Source organism: Tachypleus tridentatus, chromosome 1, assembly GCF_004210375.1.
Source record: "Tachypleus tridentatus isolate NWPU-2018 chromosome 1, ASM421037v1, whole genome shotgun sequence".
Taxonomy (NCBI): domain Eukaryota; kingdom Metazoa; phylum Arthropoda; class Merostomata; order Xiphosura; family Limulidae; genus Tachypleus; species Tachypleus tridentatus.
Genome location: NC_134825.1, coordinates 125648774 through 125674458, shown reverse-complemented (window position 1 = coordinate 125674458; position 25685 = coordinate 125648774). Strand labels below are relative to the sequence as shown.

The 25685-nt window shown below is 32.3% G+C and overlaps 1 protein-coding gene across 5 annotated transcripts in view; it reads left to right on the top strand.

Annotated features, from left to right (window-relative positions):
- The window catches only part of LOC143222782 (protein yippee-like 2), a 36076-nt gene extending 24745 nt beyond the window's left edge, over positions 1-11331 (top strand). For all 5 annotated transcript variants that reach the window (XR_013012489.1, XM_076449748.1, XM_076449758.1 and 2 more), the window contains one exon: positions 1916-11331. Coding sequence is in view for 4 of the 5 variants with exons in the window: in XM_076449748.1 (XP_076305863.1) it covers positions 1916-2005 (90 nt within the window). In the remaining variant the exon portion in view is untranslated. The remainder of the gene's footprint in view (positions 1-1915) is intronic.
- Positions 11332-25685: the final 14354 nt, after the last annotated feature.

Here is a 25685-nt window from a genome sequence, read left to right as displayed (position 1 = left end):
TCTTGGTATTTAGCATTAATTGGGATAATTTTCTCTATATAATATAAATGAAACACCTTTTAAATTTGCAGTTAAACTTTTTTCGAAACTAGTTTTTCTAGTCGCTAGCAGAACAGTGAACAGCTATTTGACCTACTCTTAAGTAAACGGTTATTTCTGACTTGTGTTGCTACTATGTAAAGTATATAATCCAAACAAGTTTCTCAAGTTAAATATTTTGTTAATGGTATTTAAATAACTAAAAATTAATTTATTTGCACTTAAAAATGGGCATATCATATTGTCCCACATAAATGAGTGATTTGGGAGCATAAAATTAGGTGCATTTACTCTTTTTCTCTCACTAGATAGTATATAAATTTTCTTGTATAATCCTTTAGTCAGTAATAATTTTAAGTAGTACAAACCCAGCTAAGATTATGTACTTTCTTATACTCATATTTTGGTAATTATGTAGTCTGAAAGTTTTTTAAGAACAATTTTATGTAGGTTTAGTGTGTATTAGGAAACAATAAACAAATGTAATTACCATTTCATTTGGTTACCATGTTTTTGAATGCATTTTAAGGTTTCAAGTGAAACAGTATGCTTCACTGAATGTATTGATCATTTAGACTTTATGTACCAATGTATTTTTATTTTATTTTTAAACATTACACTATTTACAATTCTAAACTTTTTCAATTTCCAGAACCAAGTTCTAAGTAAACAATATTTACAAATTTGTGAATTTCGTATAGTTAAAATTTTTTTTTGCTTATCACAAAATGTAATTAAAAGTAACATTGTTTTGAAGAAAACCATTATTTTTAATGTTTTTTATGTTTGCATTTGTTGTTTTACATTATGTAGTTTTACTGCTGAAGTATGTTTGAGGTAAGAGTAAAATTATAGAATTATTTTAAACTTGTTATAATGCAGAAATGATTATCTTGTGATGTGTATTGCAAAATACTATTGAAAATTTTCCATTACACAGCAGTAAAGCTCTGCAATTTTATTTTCTTAATGATTGTATACAAAGTTCATGGTTAATAATTTCCATCACACGAACAACCAAAGCTCGCCAGTGAGTCGGTATTAAATTTAGACTTGTAATACTAAATCTTGAATGGATTCATTATGTTGGGCAGAGCAGAAAATGTAGTGCTTTGTCCTAAAATAAAAAAAAGGTATTTTATCAAATAGCCCATTTTGTTTTCAAACTGATAAAGGGAAGTATAATGGTTGGAATTTAATTTTAACAAAACATTATCTATAGAAATTAAATAGGAACCTTTGTATTAAATAGGTAGTTAATAATGCCTGTTTTCAATTAAGTTTTCTGTTAGTAGGTAGTTTGATTAATATGTTACAACTGGCATATAAAGAAACTATTATAGTACATAATTATACTAACAGGTAGAATATGAATGCAGGAAAGTTATTTTAATTATATCTTACTCTAATAATTTAGTATCAACTGTTATTGTCTAATATTTGTCTATATACAAGTTAAACTTTCAGTTACATTTAATAAGGTATAATACTAGAAGTCCAAACAAATTTGTTTCCTACACTTTGATTATATTCACCTCCAAATATAACGATTAATTATGATTGCAGTATTCTTAAACATTTCATTAAACTGCTGAAACATGTTTATCATGTATGCTAGTTATATGCCACACCAGCCTGAGTTCCAAGTTAAAATTTTGTATTTTAATGTTGTATATTAATACAAATATTTATTTGATAAGATTTAAATATCGCATGTTGTACATGTGATTGGTAAGCCTGAAATATAATAGAATTATTAGTTTAGGTTTCAATTTAATGATATACACTGTAGTATTGATGATAAATATTTAAACATTAAAAAAAGCTAACTGTTGTTGAAGGATTATGAAATAAAAGCAAAACGTTTTGTTGATAGGAGCATGCTTTTGAGTCCAGTCAGAAATACAAAGAAGGAAAGTACATCATTGAGCTGGCCCACATGATCAAAGAAAATGGATGGGACTGACAGTGGTTACAAGAGCTGCATGGTAACTTGACTGAATGCATAGTTACTATTAGAACCTGTGATTGTATGGTGATAGTATTGTTTTGCACTTAGAAGAATATGTAATTACTTTTTAATGCATATTTGTGCGAACTTCAATCTGTCGATAGGGCTTGACCATCTATTTTTAAGTCATCAGTTAGTGTGTTACAAGTCAACCACAAGAACAGTGTTAATAACTTCTATTTGCATCTATAGCAATCAAGAGTACTGTTGATATGCACAGCAGATGGTACTCCTTTTTTCTCACTCAGTATATATGTGATGTTATTTCATCTTTTGAAAAATATTTTGTAGTACCAAAGTGAATATTGTTTTTTGTTTTAATATTAAGCTATCTTTGCTTGGAACATTTTTTCATTGTGTTTTGATCATGTGTAGATGGTGTCAATTCTTGATGGAGAACAAAGAAAATCACTTTTTGTACAAGTTTGTCTTATAATTGTGAAGTTTAATATTAGTTTCTTGTTTTTAACTTTATTTGAAGAGGTATGAAAGTGTTTTTCATAGTCTTCAGTTGTAAATACATTTTATAAAACTATTGTTTTTATAAGCTTTATTGTGAATTGTGTAGAAGGGCTTTAAATTGTAGGTAGTTGAAAAAAAGAAATTTTAAAATGGTGAAATTATTTAGTGATTTTGGTGTTATGGTCATAATGTATGTAACAATAGTAAAAAAGAAAAACTTCAAGTTGATACTTGTATTTTTGAACAGGAACTTAGATTGTTATTATTATTTAACAATATTAAATAGCTGGTAAAGAAATCTCTATGTATTTACATTTGTATATATTTTTTACTGTTTATAAATTAATCTCTTGGTGTGAATATCTTGCATGAAATTCAGCTCAGCCTGTGTATTTCTTCCTCAACTTGTACTATGTTCAACATATCACTATCTTCCAAAGCTTTAAAGATTTACAGTTCAGGTAGTTTGCCTGTGTAACTTTAAAACATGAATATTCTCAACAGTTGCTATGGTGGAATGTATAAAGATTTGCAGTTACTTGCATTGTCTGTAGGATTTTATTAAAAAATAATACAGTTGACTTGTGTTTGGAAGAGAGAAGCTTGCATCAGAAGCTTCAAAAATTATTATAGTTCTTTTAATTGATAAAATATATGAACTTTGTTTATTTTTCTTACTAACCGTGTGCTCAAGTTAAAGATATATTTTTGGTTTAGGAAGTACTTGTGTACTATGTTTTATATTAGTCTCTTACAAAGTATACGTTTTTGCTATGTTTCATTTTAATTCTTGGTATATAATTTAAATCTTTACTTGTCACATAACTAAACATTCTATGTTTAATGCTTTTCATTATATGTGTTTTAATCTGAAATTCTCTCCTGATATTTTTATTAGTTATTTTATATATAAAATAACTTCAATGCAAGCTATTCTCTGCTTATAAATAAAACTCAACTTGAATAAAAAAGTTTTTTTATCAGCTAAAATACTGATAAAATATACTGGGAATAATCAAAAGGCTAGCTAATACATTTGAGTTTATCTTCTGATGTTTTCCAATTTTTTTGTAAATGGTTTTGTCAAGTATTTGTTTTTATTTATATAAACTCATTGTTATTGTTAAAATGCCTGATAACATCTTTAAGAAATATGTATAAAAAATGCATACTATATTAACAACAATCAAGCGTATTTTCTATTTGAAATATTATGTTACAAAGAAGGACGTATTTTCTTTATATTGACAAATCTTGGCACAGAACAACTTGTGATGATATGAAATAACTGATATATGTTGTAATCTGAAAAGGTAAGTTTTAGCTAGATCTGGTCTGACATGGTATTTATCGTTCAAGCTTAAAACATGTGGCAAAATATTTGTACATCTACAGATTGAAGACTTAATGAGACCAGAAAGTGAAGCATGGTATTTATAACTTGTTTACTGTTTTTCTTTGTAGCTGTCAAAACCCGTATGGTGTTTCAGATAGGTCATTTTCTGCATTACTCTTAATAGACTTAAACTTATGGTTTTAGTATTCATACATGAGTTTTCATATGATCTCCTTTCTTTTTCTTATTATCAGTTCTAAGTCTTGAAGTATTGTACATCAACTGATCAGGTTAAATGTATCAGATTTATAAAAGCTAATTTTCTCCTGATAATTAATCCCATGATATCAGGTGAACTTTTGAAGATCATCAGATGATTTTCTTCGAATACTTTCCATTCTGTGGCTGTTGCATGTTGTTTATATTAGGTCTGCACAGTTTAAAGATGTATATCCATTCTTTAAAAAAACATTGTGAAGAGTTGTACTCTATTAGCAAGAATAGCCTAAATCAGGTGGCTTAAGTGGCATATCATTAAACTATTATAACAACCATTCTTTTTTAATCGCTGAACTCTTTCATTTTTATGAAAGATAATGAGAACAAAGGTGTACTTGTATAAAGGTATTTAAAAGTAATAATGAAAGCAACAGGTAATAAAAATTGTCTGAAGGATTAGAAAATGAAAATGAAAAAACGTTTTTCTTGATACTTTTAGCTATCAGTTCAATTTTATTCCTTTAAAAAGTAAGAATTAGAAATCTAAGAGGGGAAGTGACTCTGTGTCAACATAAAGTTAATAGTTAATCATGTTTGTTTTTAGAAATTTTGAAAAGGAATATCTAGTCCTACAAGGTTGAGGTGAATACCTAAATAACTAAATTTATATGAGAAGTGTAAAAAGAATGCTAGTAAAAGTATTTAACGTTTGTCAATTTCAATGAACCTTGATGTACAAACAAAAGATGTATTTACTAATTTTAATCAGATATATATCACATTTTATGGAGAAACAATAAATTTAAGTTTGGAGTTTTTGCTACACTTTTTGTCAATTTTCCAATAATTAGTCATGCTTTCAGTTTACTTTCACAAATAGAGAAAGGTCTACCTATAGTGGTGACTTTTTCAAGTTTTAAAAATCAAATATGTTTAATAATAAATAAAATGTTTTAACAAGCAGTCTCTGATCCTACAGCAGAAAATTTGTCTATTTTGGTGGGTTATCCCTTCAAATCAAGAAGTTTAAGAATGAGGTACATGGCTGTGTAAGGTGTATCATTTTGCTTGCTGTTTTCTTTGATTGATGTAGTTGTTAGTGTTCCTCTCAAAACATATTAGACCACTTGCATGCGATGATTGACATTTCACTACTATTTTAATATTAATCTCTACTTATTCTTATTTTTCTGCACTTCACTCAGAAAAGTCTTCATATTCTCTATTCCTTGTCTGACTTTCAATTGTTCTCACCCTTTACGTTGCTGAGCTTCCTGCCATGCTGAATCGTCTTCACTCTCTTTCTCGTCAAATACAGATCTTACGTTTATTGCTCCTGTATGCAGATGTACTTCCTTTTTTACATGTTTGAAAATGTCTTCACCATCAAAGCTTCTCTGACAGCTAACTATTTTTAACAACTGGTGTGCCATTACAATCTCATTCACATATGCTACACTTGTAATATACCTTGGATGTTTTGCAACTTTTACTTTCTCATGTAAGCTATGGACCCAATCATGTTTTCACCTTGAGAAGAACAAACACTCTGAGCTTCTGGCTCACTATCTTGGCAGTTCCTTAAAGTTTTCAGATATTGGGAATTGAGTATTTTATAGGTAATACATCATAACAATGCCATGATTATTGTCTGAATCAGGGCAAAAATCATCCAACTCTACTGGCATAAACCAATTGTAAATCCTTTGTATGCTATCCAATCAAGTTGGAATACACTTGGGTTTTTCTTAATGATGTGTATTCCTGTGGATTTAAAAAAAACAAACAACTAATTGCTAGATCCTATTCCTACAAAGTGCCCTAATAATATTCCTACTGTTGAGTCAAAAAATTGCTTGTTAAATTTCATAAATGAATTGATACACGTAGGTTCATATTTATGAGTGATCTCAAAATGTGTTTTTTGTTATTGTTTTGTTCTTTAAATAGCTGCCACACATAAGCAATAATACGTGTGTTAAAAACAAATTGTACAATTCATGTGCTTGATATGAACATTTTTAAGGACTGTATCATGAAACAAATGTCCATTAGTAAGCAGTCAACAAAAGTTTTATGGATAAGATAAGGTACTGTTTTTATTTAACAGTATTATCTTGTGTGTCTGTGTTTTCACTAACTATTGTGCTGTAATATGTTAATGTGCAATACATAGTTTCTTATGTGATTACTAGAAAGTTAATGAACTTAGATGTTAAATATTTTCTATACAAGTTTTTTTGGATAGGTTTTTGTGTAGCTTCATGGTGTTTAGAGATGACAAAATCTCTAGTGCTACTTTCTGATATTCATATTTTTATGTAAAACACTGTATTTGAGTGAGGGAGTTTGCTAAAATATTTGTCAAGTGTACTTTTCCAGCAAGTCTTAGTGTTTGTGATCTCAACTCTTTGTAACAAAAAATTTGTTTTGTAATATTCTTATCTACATTGTAGGAAGCTTGATAAAGTCTCTGATCTGTCTAACATGCTCCATGATATGTGACATTTAAGCATGACAGGTATTTTCTAGATATGAAGGTGGAACATTATTATCAAATGTTTAAACACCCCAGAACTATTAGAAATCAGTTCTTTTCAGTGTTACTCAGAAAGCTTAAGCATATAACTGAATATTAAAGTTTTTTGTCATGTTCAGTTCATATGTGAAATTGAACCTGGACTTTTGTCAGTTAATTGACAGTTAATGCACTAGTTAAATTTCCTACTCTCTACCCACCCCTGACAAATCCATCTTAAAGGTGGTTAAAAGTATAAAGTTATCTCTTTATCAAGCAGAAGTTAATTTGTAGAAGCTGTTTATCTTCAGATAAAAATAACTTCATCCTCATCTACAAAAACATTAAGGAATGAACTCTCCTAGCTCAGGACCTGCATTGTTGGTACTATGCTGCTCAAGGCAGCTTCAGTAGTCATTCCTGTGGCTCAAGCTGTTTTTGTTACTATCATCAGCTTTATTCACCCCAGAATGAACATGCATTTCAAGGATAAATGTTTCTAGAAGGGATTCAACTATTTTCCAGGACTCTTCACAGACAAAGCTGTGCAATTTATTCACGAGAATTTTAAGTTGATTGAACAGTTACAAATTGGAGCTTAAATGACAAGTGTTGGATGTCTAGCATCTAATATTTTATGTTAAGCATTTAACTCATATGGGCAACATGGGTAACTTTATACATTTCGTTGAAGGTCACTAAAACAATTTATATCTTTGAAATTAAAGCTTGTTACCAGCAGTATATTTGGGGATTCATAACTGATTTGTAGGTTTCTGTGAAACATTTAGTTTATCTGTGAAATCCTTCAAGGAAACTTAACCTATTAGCATTGAATTATTTAAAAATATGATTTAAATCTATGCTTGGATCAAATTTTTAAGGTTTCTTCATATTATCCAATGTCATAAGAATACGATTTTGATTCTTATATCCAAAGAACTGTGTGAAAGGTTTTAAATTGCTTTTGGTGATATAGAGTAAGTTTGTTGTAATACCAGTTTTATTGTTGCTTCTAAACTATATTAATATACAAGTGCATAAAACCTGGTAGCAATTGATTTTTACAGAGCTTTATTCATTTGCATATCAATGTACTTTAATTCTTTTAATGCAAAACAAAAACAATAACTTCAAGTTTTATCAAAGCTCATTTTTATTAGTGATCCTTTAAAGCTACATGGTTTGACCTGGAGGGCAGCTGTTTTATCAATAAAGTACATAAAATTTTGTAAAATAAGAAGTTCAGCTTTCACTACATGTAATTTTCTTTTTACTATTTTTTATGTTATGCCACAACCAGAATAACAAGATGTGTAAGTTGGTTAACCCTTTTATCAAATGGATTTTATTTACAAATGTTTGTTACAGCAAGTTCAAGTTAGTCATAAATACTCTGTAGTTTTACAATAATGAATATTTTTTTCTGGGTTTTGAACTGTGACTTAAAGTTAGTTTAAAAATTTGTCATTTCCATTGATCAAATACAATATTTTTCAATTTTTTTAATCCTATGAACTTTGCATAATTCTGTCACCTTTCATCAAAACGTTTAGAATTAAATTTACTGCAGGTTGTGATAAAATTGTGTTCTATAGATTATACTTTTTAAAATATTGATTTAATGATGAGTATTTGAGTAAAATTGGCATTAAGCCTAAATTTCAACAGCAATCTGGTAAGTAATGATTAAACTTGAGGTTAAGGAAATTTAGTTTTTTATTATGTATATTGTAAACTAATGAATAACCTTTGATGATCACATTGCACTTAAGCCCTCACCCCCGTGGCACAGAGGTATATTTGCAGACTCTCACTGCTAGAAACTGGATTTCTGTGCCCATAGTGGGCAGAACACACACAGCCTATTATATAGCTTTGTGCTCAATTCCAAACAAATGTATTGCACTTAATGTCACAATCCCAACCGTGTTGAATTAATTTTCATTACAAAGGAGAAGGAACTTCTATATAAAATGAGTGTAAATGTATTAGTCACTAACATTGTGACATAATGTTAGTATTTCACTTATTCTAAAATAGAATACAAGTAAAACGTTGAGGGTTAAACTACCAACAAGTTAACTACAGATATATATTCGTATACTACTACTACTGATACAACATTTCGGGCAATGCCCTTCTTCAGGTATTACTAACTGAACAGTAAACCTGTAAATAAAAGTATTCTGAATCAAAGGTCACATGACAATTTAACAAATAAACATGTACAGTTATGCTTAACACTTTAAACAATAGGAAGTTGTACACACACACATGCATGCACACAGTTTGAAATAATCAAGGGTATGGTTGTGTAAAATGATGTTAGGCTACTGGTATATCAGCATTAAACTTCATTATATTTTGAGTATGTTCTACTAATAATCTATTGGTTTCTCCTATGTATAATTTCACAAAACATGAGTAAACAATAAAATATATGATGCACTTTGTGCAGTTATACTGATAATAAATGTAAAATTTCTATTTAGGATCCTGCACAGGCATTCTTGAGTCAACTTAAGCACACAGGTTATAGTGCTTTCTATTACAATAAAATTTGTGTCTGTAGAGGAGGGTATTTGAAGGCAACTGTATACTGTATGGTTTCCAATGTTGGTATCATGATGGTAAGAAATTTTGGGGGACTTGGTAAAAATGTTTATTGATGTTGGCTGAAATCTATATATTTCTGTAGTTAACTTCTTGATGGTTTGACTTTCAATCTTTTTTCATTAATCACTTTCAACATCCAATACATGTAATTTCCTACACAGTTTTAAAACTGAGTAGTTTTTTCATTAGCACCTCCATTATAACAAGTTTTAAAACCTACTGAATACACGCTTTCACATTTAACAAGTGCATATGCACATTATTACTCTTGTGTGTTGTTAATTAGAAGATAAAATGGTTTGGTAATAAATATGTGGATGAGTCCTTGGCACTTACTGTTTTATTTGAACAAGAATTTAAGTAAATTAGTCAAAACGTATCTTAAACTATAGGACTTTGTATAAGAGAGAGAGAGAGAGATAATCGCATACCTTAAGTTTTCCTGTAAATGTGTTGAAAGTAAATTATTTTTTATGTCTATGTTGGGTTGTGTATACATGTAGAGCATTTGACAAACAATATGACAAATTATAAAGTGACACTTCATTGATATCTAAAAAACTTGCACTACAATAAAGTTTGATAATGTAAAAACTTGAAATCAAAATTAACATTTGATTTTGTAGAGCTGGTGTTTATTGGGCTTACTTCTTTTGCCAGCTTTTCTGTATTTTCTAAGATTTAGCAAATTTATATAGTTGTACTGTGGTAGTAGCTTGTGTTATAATAAGAGTTTTGAATTTAAAAACAATACTAAGTTTATATCTTCTCGTAGTTAAAATGAACATGAACTGTTCATGATACATTGTTTACTGCCTCTACATTACTATCAAGAAGTGGTTCTTAATTTGTCAGATGCATTTATTAAATAACTTGTCCCCCTGAAGGGTCAGCACTAAGTGTATGGACTTGTAGTACTAAAATCTGAGATTTGATTTTTCTTGGTGATAAGAGTGCAGATAGCTCATTGTGTAGCTCTGTGTTGAACAGGTTTAACTTTCTCAGAACTGTAAAGCATTTTTTTAGCTTGTATATTATAACAACAGTGGTGTTTCTCTTGACAAGTCAACTTACTGCTGTCAGAATAGCACTAAATTGTTTAATCAAATTTACTAAATTGCCATTTAATGATCATTTCTTTCCAGAATAATTTTTTTCCATAATTAAATGAAATGGCATGATTATTTGTTCTTTTGTTGTTTGCATACTTAACTCACTTGGAAGATAGCTGCCAGTAACTAATCTTCCAAGCTGTTATTCACTACTTTCTAGGCAATACCCCTACCTTGTTAACTTTGTTCTGTATGTGGAAGTTAAATATATTAGAAATTGCAGAATTAACAGCTAATATTCTGTTGAAATACTCTGAACTTTGACAGTAGTTGCTGTATGTAAATACTGGAACTTTGTACACATCTGAACTTATTAGTTGCAACTGATGTAGGTGCAATATGGGATAAGTTTTAGAAAAGCAATATTTTTAATGGATAAACACACAAACTCTTATCTTGCATGCAAAAGGCATGTGATGAAACATCAGTTTTGCAATTATATTTTTTATCTTGTGAGTGTGTAGCATATGAACATAATTTCTTTACTCAAAATTTCATCAGGTAAAAATATAGTAGGGGAAGTACGAATACATCATTATTTTCATATACATACTTTAAATATGTAGTGTCAGTTTTCATGCTAATAGATATTTCACAAAAAATATTCATGTACATCAAGAAAAATAAAACAAAAACTGTCAAGTTGAAGTTTTAAATATTTTAAAATTACTAGTTTGTTGTAATTAAGAAATCCCAGTTTTTTAAACCCTTTGTCATTATAAACCTTACAAAGCTAAAAATTATAAGAATCGTAATTTTTCCTCATTATGCCAAAACAATCAAATGGTATTAATGCTACAGTAAAATTGTTACTGGACAAATCATTGCAAAGTAAATGTTTTTATATTGTACCTTTTAATTGTTATTAAAACCCTTGAAATAGTCAAGTGAATTGTTATGGAAAGAAACGTGGATAAAACCAAAAATTGATTCAATGTGTAGAAAAACGTGGTAGTGATTATTTATTAACTTTAATTGTATCAGTATGTATTGCCAATAAACTGTGTTTTGATAACTTTTGGATATTTGAATTTTCACTTTTACAAAAGCAGTTTACATTTTAAAAATTGAAAAAAAAATATTATAGCAGTTCAAAACTTTGTCCTAATTTATCATTTTATGTGACTTAAAGAACTTGTATAGAAATAACGTTAAAAGTAACTCAAAAACTGAAATAGGTTTCTAATGCCTTATAAATAATTACTTTATACAAATTTTATGTTTTATTCTTGAATGTTGATATGCGTATAGTATAAAACTTGCCCCCTTCTACCCTAAGTCTTCATGCTTATGAGGTGCATTGAGCGTATGTTTCAAGTTAGTGTAAAACATTGTATGTGATAATTGGGAGGTTTATTAATTTTGTAATGCAAGGAGAATTATATACGCTTAACTTCATTTCATAGGTAGGGATTGAGCAAGGGTGATCTTAGTCGTTCTGGAGTGCCAGCAAAATTCAGTAAATCTGGGAACATGATAGGAAAACTTGGAAGTGGTTTAAAAAAAACTAAATATTGGGTGCTCTGGGCAATTGCCCAACATACAAGACCGCCTATAGGTTTACGTTTTGTAGCTATACAACTCAGGTAGTGCAGTTTTTCTTCATTACTTCGACATTTTTCTGTGTCATCCGCTGGTACAGCGGTAAGTCTACGGATTTACAACGCTAAAATTAGAGGTTCGATTCCCCTCGGTGGACACAACAGATAGCCCGATGTGGCTTTGCTATATGTAAACACGCACATTTGTTTTAAAATCATTAACAAACAAAATACTGTGGATAAGAGTGAACATACGCTATTTTGAAATTATGGTTTAAGACAGTATTTTCCAAACTGTATGGTGCTTACTGGTGGCGGGAGGGGGACGCTTTTGGAGTGAGGGTCCAAGTTCAATGACTGATTGGTTTGGTTTGAATTTCGCGCAAAGCTACTCGAGGGCTATCTGCGCTAGCCGTCCCTAATTTAGCAGTGTAAGACGGGAAGGAAAGCAGTTGGTCATCACCACCCACTTTCAACTCTCAAGTTACTCTTTTACCAACGAATAGTGGGTTTAACCGTCACATTACAAAGCCCCCACGGCTGAAAGTGTGAACATGTTTGATGTGACGGTATTTCGAACCTGCGACCCTCGGATTACGAGTCGAACGCCTCAACCAGCTGGCTATGACGGGCCTGACTGACTGAGAGAATGGACGGGTTGGAGACGATAACAACTGCTACGTTGCTATAAAAGCTTCCACCCCCATATACTTCTTTGTATCTTTCATAACCCAGAAGAAGTGGCCAAGGTGGCTAGGGCTCTCGACTCGCATTTTGAGAATTGCGGGTTCGAATCCACGTTATACAAACATGCTCACTCCTTTCAGCCGTGGGGTATTATAATGTGAAATCAATCCCGCTATTAGTTGGTGAAAGGATAGCCTAAAAGTGGATGGTGATGTGTAGTTGCTTTTCCTCTAGTACTGCACTGCTAAGTTAGGGAGGCTAATGCAGATAGCTCTGCATTAGCTTTGCTCGAAACTCGAAACAAGCAAACCCAATTAGGACTAAACATTAGTCTCGGGTGTGGGCCTGAAAAGGAACAACTGTTTCTGAGTGCCCTTAGTTGTTTGATTTAAAACGTTAATTACTGCCAAATTGAGAAAGGTAGGTTTAAACCAAAGATAAACCGTATCCAATATATTTTTCTAATCAAAACAAAAACTAACTTGATTTGAGAAAAATACAGAAAAGTTTTATACTGAAATATAATATATAGGCTATTGTAGCATGTAACTTGGCATTTGTGTAACATTTCACATATCTTTCTTTAATGTGTAGTAATACTGTTTTATAATTACCTCTATATACATGAGAACAATCGCATATCAATTATCTGAATTATCAAGCTAGTTTTGTATATTTTTGTCAAGTGTTGAAGACTTGCCAACCCTATGGGTACCCTTTATAAAGCAAGTTATTTTATGATAGTTGTTTTTCTTTTTAGTGTGGTACTCCTAGATATACTCATTTCCTGTTCACATTTAATAGTATCTGCAAATAACTAGGCACTATCAAAGGGCATTATGTTAGAAAAATATCAAATTATTATGTTTATAACTTATGAAAACTATAACTAGCTTCAGCTTTCGCACCCCGCTAGTACAGCGGCACAGTTACGACAGAAAGTGTTCGTACCCCTGCGTCCCGAGTGTTTTTTTGCTCATAACTTAAAAAGTATCACGAGTAGGCTAATAGAAGTATAGTATATTATAAATATTATACTGACACACATCTACCTAATTTTTATGTAAATTGAACGAAAAATAAACTGTTTATAAGCAAATAGCCAAAGAAAAATACACACATACAGTTTCAGCTTTACATCTGCTAAATTTGATCTTAGGCTGCAAAATCTGAGACGAAATAAAAGGTCTGATGGAAGTAATTGTTATATAACATAAATAAAAAGCTAGGAACTGATTAAGCCAAAAATATTTTAAAGGTTTATGCTTATCCAAACAAATCATAATAATTTAAATGTCAATCCCTAGAGCTGCTAGTGTTAAACTTATACAATAACAGACTGTAAAAATGACTTGATGTGTAATATCTATTCTTTGTTAGACTTCTGAAGTTTAAACTTGCAATATTATGAATCCAAAAGATCGTATGCTTCATTTCGAGTTCTCTCTTCCAGAAATATACATCAATGTTATGTATTGATTATAGATGGTTGAACATTGTAACTTGCGTTGATGTCTTCCCTTTATCGCGAATAGCCCGGCATGGTCAGGTGGTTTAAGGCGTTCGATTCGCAATGTGAGGGTCGCGAGTTCGAATCTCCGTCGCACCAAACATGTTCGTCCTTTCAGCCGTGGGGCGTTATAATGTGATAATCGATCCTACTATTCGTGGGTAAAAGAGTAGCCCAAGAATTGGCGGTGGGTGTTGATGACTACCTTCCCTCAAGTCTTACACTGCTAAATTAGGGACGGCTAGCGCAGGTAGCCCTCGTGTAATTGAACTTATATAGATGAGACTGCAGTGGGAAAGATGCTCGTTTTACATTAACGATGTTTTGGTGTTGCGTTATATCCGAGTTCGTGGCCGAGAACCTGCAAGTGGTATTTCACTGAATACATAAAGCCAGTTTGAAATTAAAATCTGGAAACTGATCGTTCGTGCCCAAAGTAGCAGAGTTTTTTGGTCACATTGTTGGAAGAGATGGAGTTTCTACGAAGTCAACTATGGTGGATATTATGACAAATTGGCCTTAACCATTGCTAAAACGAGAAATTCACATATTACTGATAATTTGTAGCAATATTTAACAAGATAACAGCATCATTACCACTTTTACTAATAAAACATAGAACAACGTTTCGACCTTCCTAGGTCATCTTCATGTTGGTTGTAATCACGTTTAGTAGATAATTACAAAGTTATCAAATGCTAATACATTTTCTACCGACATTTTGTCTCTTTATGTTCCGAAACTTAGTATACGGCTAAGTAGTGAATAATCCTTTATGTGGTGTATTTTATGTTAAACTTTGAAATATCAACATTTCAAGAAATAAAAAGAAAATTATATACGTATGGTGTATATATATCTATATAATATAAACCTTGCTTACAATATAAAAATATATCAAATTTTGAATTTATGTTGTTGTTTTTGGAATTTCGCACAAAGCTACTCGAGGGCTATCTGTACCAGCCGTCCCTAATTTAGTAGTGTAAGACTAGAGGGAAGGCAGCTAGTCATCATCACCCACCGCCAACTCTTAGGCTACTCTTTTACCAATGAATAGTGGGATTGATCGTCACATTATAACGCCCCCATAGCTGAAAGGGCGAGCATGTTTGGCGCGACGGGGATGCGAACCCGCGACCCTCAGATTACGAGTCGCACGCCTTAACACAATTGGCCATGCCGGGCCATTTTGAATTTATAGATCAGCTACGAAGGAAAATGGAAGGAAGTAGCAATGTAACACTACGTTCATAAGAAATACAAATTAGTTTAAATATTAGTTTATTTTTATAAAGTGCTTGGCGACGGATCCAGAGGGGGGTGTTAACCCTCTCCGATGAACTATCAAACAAAGGCAACTTTAAACCTAATATTGAAAGCGAATTTCATTTAAAAAGTTTAACGATATTGTGGAAAAATAACGCCCCTTAGAACAAGATAGAAGATAGAACTCAAAACCTCTGCAACCAACAACTGTTTGATTTCAGCTATAATCACTGTACATTTTGAGTAACAAACTAACTTTTTTAATGTAATTTAAATACTGTATGCAGGCATTGAGAACATGATTCTATATGTAATTAGACTCAAATTGCAGGTGCTTCGTCAGACATTACAGGTCGACCAAATTACGTATACATTCATGCATTGTGAACACGCTCTCTCGGTGTTTGGGTAAGAAATGTTCATACCCTGGAGGATCAGGTTCTCTATGACCTCTTCCTCCTCCCCGTACTTATGGTCTTGCTGTATTGGAATTTGTAATTATTGAACTGAATATTATTCTGATCCTTTTCAGGGCAATGTCCATATATTGTGGCACATATATAATCGTTATTTTGCTCTATCAGCAGAATGTCAAGTTTGTTGGTAGCACTTTTTAAATTAATTAATATTTATTATTTTTATTTATGTATTTATTTATTTTTATGTTTAAAATATAAATTGACTGGGGAGAGATATTTCGGACTAACTTCATCATGTATGAGGTACCTATCCAGTTCGCATAGTAATTCGTTTTTCATCCAATTTTTATCAAAGTACATTATTGTACTATGTAGGAGTCTATCTGGTACGGTTGGTATGTCCGAATATTTGTGTATGAATTGAGATGATATAGTTCTTGGAACTCTGTATGCTGTTGTAAGGAGTGTGTTTTGAATTGTTTGTAGTTTGGTTTTAATTATTTTATTGCTTACAGTTATCCATGCTGGAGCTGCATAATCTATTACTGATCTAATATATGTTTTATAGATTTTTAATATGTTATCTGTAGATGTTCTACTGTTTTTGCCAGTTAGACTCCAAGCATAGTTAGTTCTTCGCCAGACTTTATTTTTAATTTCGTTGACATGATTAATCCAAGTTAATTTTGAATCATAGGTTAGACCTAAAAATTTTGTCGATGGGGCAGTCTGAAGTAGTGTGCCATTCATATATAATTCTGGACGATCAATATGATTGGTTTGGTTTGAATTTCGCGCAAAGCTACTCGAGGGCTATCTGCACTAGCCGTCCCTAATTTAATACCTTAAACACCTGGCCATGCCAGACCTCGATCAATATGAATCTAGGAGTAATTAGGTTTAGATAACACGTACTTCATAAGGCACCACAGACAAACGACAAATACTTTCCATTTAGCGTTTGCCGACAAGTATCTTAAAGCAAATCAGAAAGATTTGAAGTGTTTTATTAAGTACAAATACGGGGGTCATGCTGAGCTTGTTAGAATGCGGATCTGACGGTCCATGGTTCGTGCCCTGTTGCCGAAAAATCACGATTTGCACGTTGGAGCCGTGGGTGCATTATAAGAATGACGTTCATATCCCACTGTTCAATTTAAGCGGCCAAATAACTGTCTTTTCTTTAGTCTATTGGTTCTCAAACTGGGGTTGGGGTGTGTGTGATAAATTTCACGAACATTTCTCACACAGTTTACAATACCATATTTAGTTACATGAACTTTGTTTGAGCCTGTGGTAAGTATTTAGAGATCATAGCACTTTTTACTTACTAGTATATGTACGTGAATAGTTTATTTTGTTTTTTTTTAGTTTTGTGCAAAGCTACACGAGGATTGTCTACGCTAGCCCTCTCTAATTTAACAGTGTAAGACTAGAGGTTAGGCAGTTAGTCATCATCACCCATGACCAACTCTTGGGTTTCTCTTTTACCAACTAACAGTACGATAACATGGCAGAAAGTCTTGCATAATTGGTGTTACGGTGATTCGACCCGCGACCTTCAGAGTGCGAGTCGAATGCCTTAATCATCTAGCTATGCCGGGCCATTATGTGAAAAGAGATGCTGACGAAAATGTTTGAGAACCATTGCTCTACTTTACGAGATCAATGGCTAGTGGAAATAACCATTGTGTACGAATTACAACACAACCAAGTTATATTAAATGATAATGTCAATTTAAAAAATATATATATACATGGCTTAAGCTAAACTTCCCTTTACAGGCTAAACGGGCAGGAAACTTATTGTTGTAATAAAACCTGTCAAGAGAAAGCTACCATAATTCTTCGGGATCTTAGTCGGGATTAAATAAGCATTTGCCTTACAGTTATTTTGTATATAATTAAAAACCTCGTGAAATATTATAATTAACGAAAACAAAAAAGTTACCAGTTTCCAACATTATGATACCACAAGAGTTAGCGGTAAGTTCGTGGAATTGCAAGCTAAATCTAGTTCCAATTATCCGTGGTTGACAGAGTAGATCTTGTTCATTCAGGATGGATAGCTTTGCACTGACATAAACAATTCACACCTGTGCACTATAATCAAACATCCCTCTCTCTCTGTATAATTATAATATCGATAGCCTAAGGATAAGAAATGTATTTTTTAAGAAATAAAAGCCTCGTGTATTTAATTATTATTAGTCTATTTGGTTGCTGTTAGTATGATTATCAAGTGAAAACCAAAACACTGGTGTAATAGACGCATTTAATTATCAAAGGTGTATTTTGTTGTCTCGCATGACAAATATGAACAATGACTGTTTCCGTTTTCCAAACACATATTGCAAAGTACAAGTGTATCAATCACCACGCCCTACGTAGACTACTTTGGGGTTTCCAACAGAAGGAATACAAGCGTGAACAGGTTAAAAGGCATTGTTCTTGTTTGTAGAACAGAAAAAATACAGCATTTTATAACATATTTATATCAGCCTATATACGTCTCTGCTTCTATTGGTCCTCAAACAACATTACAGGTTTTAACTTTGAAATATCTTTGAGCGCTCTTTAGTCGATGAATTAGGCACCGTGTTCATAACGAAAGAAAGAAAAAGGCGATAACTGTCTTACATTAATAACATTCATTTTCACCTTAATTTGATATTGCTTGAAACTTGAAAGAATATTTGAAATCAAAAAAGAACTTTCAATCAGGATAAGCTGAATACTTTCGACAAAATCATACTGGTTATCAGTAGTTTGTTATCACCATTAGATTCCATCAAGGAACATAGGGCCGCAATCGCTTGTGGATTCTTCAACAGGTATTTTAAGTGAGTAGGTTGTTAGCCCACTGCACCGAGCCCTCCCTAGTTTAGCAGTGTAAGACTAGAGGGAAGGCAGCTAGTCATCACAACCCACCGCCAACTCTTGGGCTACTCTTTTACCAACGAATAGTAGGATTGACCGCACATTAGAACGCCCCCACGGCTGGGAGGGCGAGCATGTTTGGCGGGCGCGAACCCGTGACCCTCGGATTACGAGTCGCACGCCTTATGCGCTTGGCCATGCCAGGCCTGGTTATCCATATAGCCAATAAAATATATTTTTATTGCGCTTCCGCTTCGAAGAGATCAGAATACATAGTTTTATCAGTTACGTACCCTCGCTATTAACGATATGTTCGGTTGTAATCGTAATAACATCTCACGAGGTTCGGTCAACTTCGATTTAAGCTAATCCTAAGTACAACTTCTGAACTAACAATGCATAACAATATTTTTAATACAAATACAATAATAAACAATGAATGAAAATAAAATATAAACTAAATAATATAGCCAGTATTGTTAACTCACATTGACCCGCAAAATATTTGCAGTGAAATTGGTATCTCTATTGCAACAGTAACTCTCTGAACACAGAATTTCTGGGATGTTACAAAACAATTCCACTCGTAGCCACCGAAATATACAAGTTAACTTGTGGGGCACCTGTACGTTTATTAACTTACAACGCAGAAATCCTGAATTCCATTCTACACGGTGGACAAAGCAGATAGCCAAATGTGGCTTTGCTCCAAAACAATCAAATTAACTTGTTTTAGGCCTAACATTAGTTAAGCCTTTATTAAGTAAGGCTTACATTCGATAAAGTGATAAATTAGCACTGCAAGTTGTGTATTTTACTTGCTTTAGTTCAGTTAAGGCTAAAGTTTACAGTAAGTAATACTGTAAGTAAATAAACCTATAACGTTATTCTACAACCTAACATTAGGCCTTTTTTAAAACGTGGATAAGCCTTTAATGTATCGTTGTACAAAATGTCTGCTAAAGCACATATACACTCTTCTTTACGTTCGCTGAAGTAATGTGCGCGCATTCGTATTTAGTTAGTAAGGTGTACGTACATATTCAGGACAAATAAAAACTAAGTTATCATTACAATAGATGAAATTACCGATAAAAAAGAAGTATATCGTACTTCGGGAACACACAAAACATAACTTGGAGTCTTGAACATATTGTGACAGAATTGTACTTTTTTGGAAACTATATTTTTACTTTCTCTAGAACGTCACTTTAGAACACTATAAGTCACCCCTATAAAGTAATGTCAGCGACTATTCCAATTTGTTTCAGTTTAACCTTTGTAGAGCCAGTAATTTAAACTTCCTTAATATCAGTGGTGGGATTCAGCCAGTTCGCACCGGTTCCTTAGAACCTGTTTTTTTTATAATTTCACGAGTTCTCCGAACCGGTTCTTTCCAGCTCTTTGCCCTCTGATGCTCGATGTACAATGTATCGAGTGTCACTATGGGGATTATTGCTAAGTAAAGTCACTGTAAATTTGTACAATAACGTTTGAGGCCGGATTTGCACGGGCCTCCACAAGTGACAGATCAGCCATCTCAGGCGAAGGAAGAAAAGCATTGCAGGCCTACATTTTCCTGTGTGAACATTTGGTATCGGTCATCTATCATACTTGGAGCAGACAGAGAAAAGGAGGTGAGTTTGAAAAAAAATGATGTAGTTTATGTAGACTTCTACACTATTAACGTTAAACTACGAGACTTAATGTTATTTTGTAGGTTTTACTATTGCAGTGAAAAATTAACGTTTTCATTGTCGATCTTTTCAGTACTGGTTGGTTAATATTGCTGCCCATCGACTTTTTAAAGCCAAGTTGTGCCGGCTAAACATTTAATTTATTCAGACACAGGACAAGTTATTTTAATATCCCGTTCAAGGGAATAAAATACATCTTATGTTTTTGCTCTGGATACTGAACCTCTCTTTGTTTGTATTTTCATACTGACAGGATAAGAAATTTGGATACTAAGCTTAGTAGGCAAGCACTTAAGTAGAAAAACTATTCCAGTAATAGATATAAACATGAAGTATAATGCGATAGTATTATATTTGTGTTATAACTGTATGCCTTGGTAAAACTATATTTTACTGTATTTTTAATCCATGATGACGAAAAAACCTACTTGCAGAGAAAAATATATATGTAAAAAGGGCTGGTATGGGTAGAGAAAGCTGTATGATTATTATTTAATCACGGCGATTGTACGAGAAGTTTTTGTGTTTTCTTTATGTGTTTGTACTTATCAATGTAACCATTGTGTCTGAACTAACATACAGTACACGCTCACACGATTGTAAAGAAACTTAAACCAAAAAATTATCAACAGAAGAAATGACATCTATTTTATTTAACAATGTAGAAAGGAGCAACTAACCCCATAATTTTGTAACAGTAAAACTATCAAAAAATTTTAATCAATGCTCAAGATTATCCAAAATTTACAGAAAAAAACTACTTAAAACCATATTTAAAACGAAATACCAAGAACTACATGACTTACAGAAACAAAAAAAAATGAACCTAGACCATCAACTGGCACGTTGCATCAAACCAGAGATTTACGGACGTATACAACAAAACATAAAGCAAATCAACACTAGGAAGGACAGGGACAAAAAGATCTGCCATAACAAAAAACTAGAAAAACTAAGATGCAAACAATAGAAAAGACCATTGACTAACCTCATAATCAACAGATCCGATCGACAATTAAACACAGACAAGATACATCTACTTAACAAAGGACTCAACTTCGCAATAGCACCTAGGTACATTCCAACCTTAGAAATTAAAACAAGTTTAAAAGACCTAACCGGGAGACTTGTGATACTTTCCACAGAAAACAAAAATAACAAGAAAACAACCAATAGAAAGAAGACAACTTGGACAATTCCATTGACATCCAACAGCCAAACTTCCCAGAAGAAGTTAAAAAATTATATATTTCCAGAAACACCTGAAAACAACATCTTAAACGATTTTTTCAAAGAATTTTCTCACAAAACCATCAACATAATTTCACAAAACAGAAAACTAAAAGCAACCTTAGAAAAAGAGACATTAATTCCATTAAAAACCTAAAACAAGACAAAAATATTAAAATTCTAAAAGCACATAAAGGAAACACTATAGTCATAATGAACACGAATGAATACATCCAAAAAATGTAGAACATCCTATCAGACACTAACAAATGTAAACCAATACACACAAATCTAACAAAGACACACGAAACGCAACTAAACAAAATACTACTAAAAATGAAAAAAGCCAGCACAATTTCACAAACACTTTATTCCTACCTGCGCAAAACCGACTTACGCACACCACAAATATTCGGAATCCCCAAACCTCATAAACTAGATTGCCCATTACGACCAATAATGCCCACATATGAATCGTTTAATTACAATCTTGGTAAATACATAGCATGGGCATTCTCCAAATATGTAACATCAGCCAGCTCATTCAAAGACTATTTTAATTTCAAGTCTAATCTTAGTCAACTTAATCATAAAGTCTTAATGGCCAGTTTTGATGTTATATCTCTCCTTACAGAAGTTCCAACCTGAAGCCTGCAAGATAGCCTTAGAACTCTATATCCGAGACCCTAACCCATCTATAGACATTCCCAGCAACCAATTAGCCACCCTCATAGAATTAACTAAGATGAATACAGACTTCATGTTCAACAACCACAACTATATACAAACAAATGGTCTAAGCATGGGCAACCCAGTATTACCAGTTCTACCCAATATTTTTATGTCCCAAGTTGAAATGCAAGCAATTAACACAGCATTATATCCATCACTATACTGTTACAGATATGTAGATGACACGATTGCGGGATACAAATCTACAGAACACATACTTAATTTTTTCAATCACATACCATATACATCCCAACATCAACTTCACATGTGAACAGGAAGAAAGCAATCAAATATCATTTCTTAACCTCAAAATTACAATAACAGATACACAATTTAAAACATTATACATTCCTTGGGACTCATCACATGAAACAAAACAAAAACTCAACATACTAAGAAACCAAATAAACACAACCATAAAACTATGCTCACCAGATAATATTAACGACAAATTGGATAAAATCAAACAATACTTCATTAACATCAATAAGTTTCCTCCACAAACCGTAGAAAACATTATATGCACACACTTAGACAAAAAGCAAAATCAACTAACAAAAGTAAATATATCCCACGAATAAAAAAATCACGAAACCATATACTGCTGCATACCATATATTCCCGACATCAGCAGAAAAATAACCAACATTTGGCAAAATCTGGTAACAAAATATGACATTCCAGTTAATACCAAATTTATTCAAAAACCAGGCACAAAACTGAGGTCTATACTATGTAAAAACTACACTCACAAACACCACACCAACATTATTTATAAAATACAATGTTATAACTGCCATGACTTCTATATTGGAGAAACAAATAGAAAAATGGAAACCAGATTCACAGAACACAAAAAGTCACCTTCACAAGTTTTCGATCACTGCAAATCAAATAAACACAAAAACATCCAATTACTAAATAAAGAAACAAACATAAACAAACACAATATTAAAGAAGCTTCACTTATACAACAACTCAAGCCCAAAATAAACCAATATAAAGGAACACCTTTATACCTATGTTAATAAATATAATTCAACATCTAAGCACGCCCTCTACATTTCTACATTCAATTACACAACCGCCTTCAAACATGTGGTCAGCTATCGTTCAGTTACCTCTTTCTTTGTGAACCTGACAATGACCGAAGAAGGTCGAAACGTTGTTCGCTCCTCTACATAGAACTTTCTCTATCCATACCAGCCATTTTTACATATATATTTCACTGTATTTATGCTTGTTGATATATACTTATATAAAAAAATCCTTATGTAAGCGGAACAGAGTCGTCTGAAAACAATATTTGCAAACAGTTAAAGGTTAAATTAATTTTCTCTGTTTATATGCTGGTTTTCATATAAAATTTATAAAAAACAATTAAAAATAATTGTATATTTTTAGCCCTTGTGGTGAAAGTTTAATAAGAAGTTATGTTAATACATTTATTTTTGAATAAAGGAATTTTGGCATTTCAGGCTTCAACCCCTAAAATGAAGCAGCAACATGATATATTGGAATTTGTAAGAAACACCCCAAGAACTGAAACTTCAAAGCAAGATTAAATTGAACATCTAACACCAGCAACTTCAAAATGCGATGAAACTTCATATTCTAATACTGCACAAACTAGAGATGATGAAGATCCAGCAACTGCTGGAAGATCCGGATTGCTGGAGTATGAAGCAGGCCGAGGAGTTCAAGAAAAAATATGATGGTTTGGTTTTTCACAGCAAGAAACTTGGTTGTGATTACTGCACCAGGTTTGATGCCCTAAACATGAAGGGAATTCACGTATCGATGAAATGGAGAAGATACAGTGTTGAAGCATCAGGAAGAAATAAAACCGTCCAGCAAGCATTTCTCAGAAAAAAAATGAATGAACATTTTTATCGAAGGCACACAATATGTGTGCAATGCAATTGAAAGATCGTGCAGATGATGTAATTACCAAATGTCTAGAAAAAATAAATAAATAATATATCAACTCTACATGTAAAGTTTTTATGCAATCTACAGTGTAGCAACACGAAGCAGGCCATTTTCTGATGTTGAAGATGAGATTGAGCTACAAAATAAAAAAAATGGGTTGGACGCGGCATTATACAAATATTTTTCTACTGAGAAAAAATATTCAGGAATGACTAGCCGTCCTTGCAACAAATTCTTCCTGGACGATTTAGCAGTAATGATAGATATACTACAAGAAATTTCTTTACTTTCTAATGCCCTTCAAGCCAGAAATTTAAATTTAGCAAAAGCTGAAAAACTAATAAAAAGGGCAATTAAGGCATTTGAAATGATCAGAGAATGTAGGGGAACCTTTAAAAAGACAGCTGATGAAACCATTGTTTCTGGCGCCTTTAGAAATATTGGACTTGTTGAAAACCAAAGATATGTAGGCTTTTCTCGTCAAAAAATTATTAGAAGAAGTAAAGAAAACGAAAGAAAGCCAGAATGATGGATTGTGATCATTTAAAATAAAAAACAATAATGAAACAACAAAAAAAATGACAATAAAATTCATGAACTGGTAAACATACTTGAACTAGATTTTTGGAATATTGATGAAGTTGTTGTCCCTTGGAAAGCCGTTGATGAAATATTATATGAATTCAGTAAGCTCTTTCATCACGAAATCAGCGTTAACGATCTCCGTGATTATGTGGAAAAATGTACTTGTCATGAAACTCCAAGAACTGTACAAAAGGCTAAAAATATCATCAATACTGTTGCCCTTAGTTCCACAGAGGCAGAAAAAGGGTTTTCAATAATGAATATCATATATTCAGATAAAAGAAGCTGCCTTACAGTTGAAAATGTGGCAAACCTGTAACAATTAATTTGACTGGCTTCCAGTTGGATTCATGGGATCCCACTTCAATTCAAACGTGGCTAAGAAAAAAACACACACACACACACAGCTGATGACAACAGGGTCAAACGTGGAAAGAATAAATATTTTGATGATAATCAAGTGACGAATTGGAAATATTTAAAGCATGCTAAATAAATTACTTCATTAAATATTTTTGTTATTATTTTTCGATGCAAAAAATGGGTGTCTGTAAAGCGAGATAGAACCGGTTGTTAAAATTTTTTAATCCCGCCACTGCCTAAGAAAATAAAAAATAATAGTTACAAAACGATACATGACATAACCATTATTACATAATAATATTAAATCCCAACAATAACAAAACATCAATCTTATTGAATGTCTCCTACAACAAACACGTACTTAGAACTGGTAACATGAAGTGATAAATAACATTCGATTTTCCCGAAAAACAAAACGCTATAATCCTACAAAGAGGATGAAAGTTCTATGTTAATAATAATACATAGTATTTGAAGATACACAAGGAATTAAGAGGACAAAGAATGTTATTATAAAACTAGAA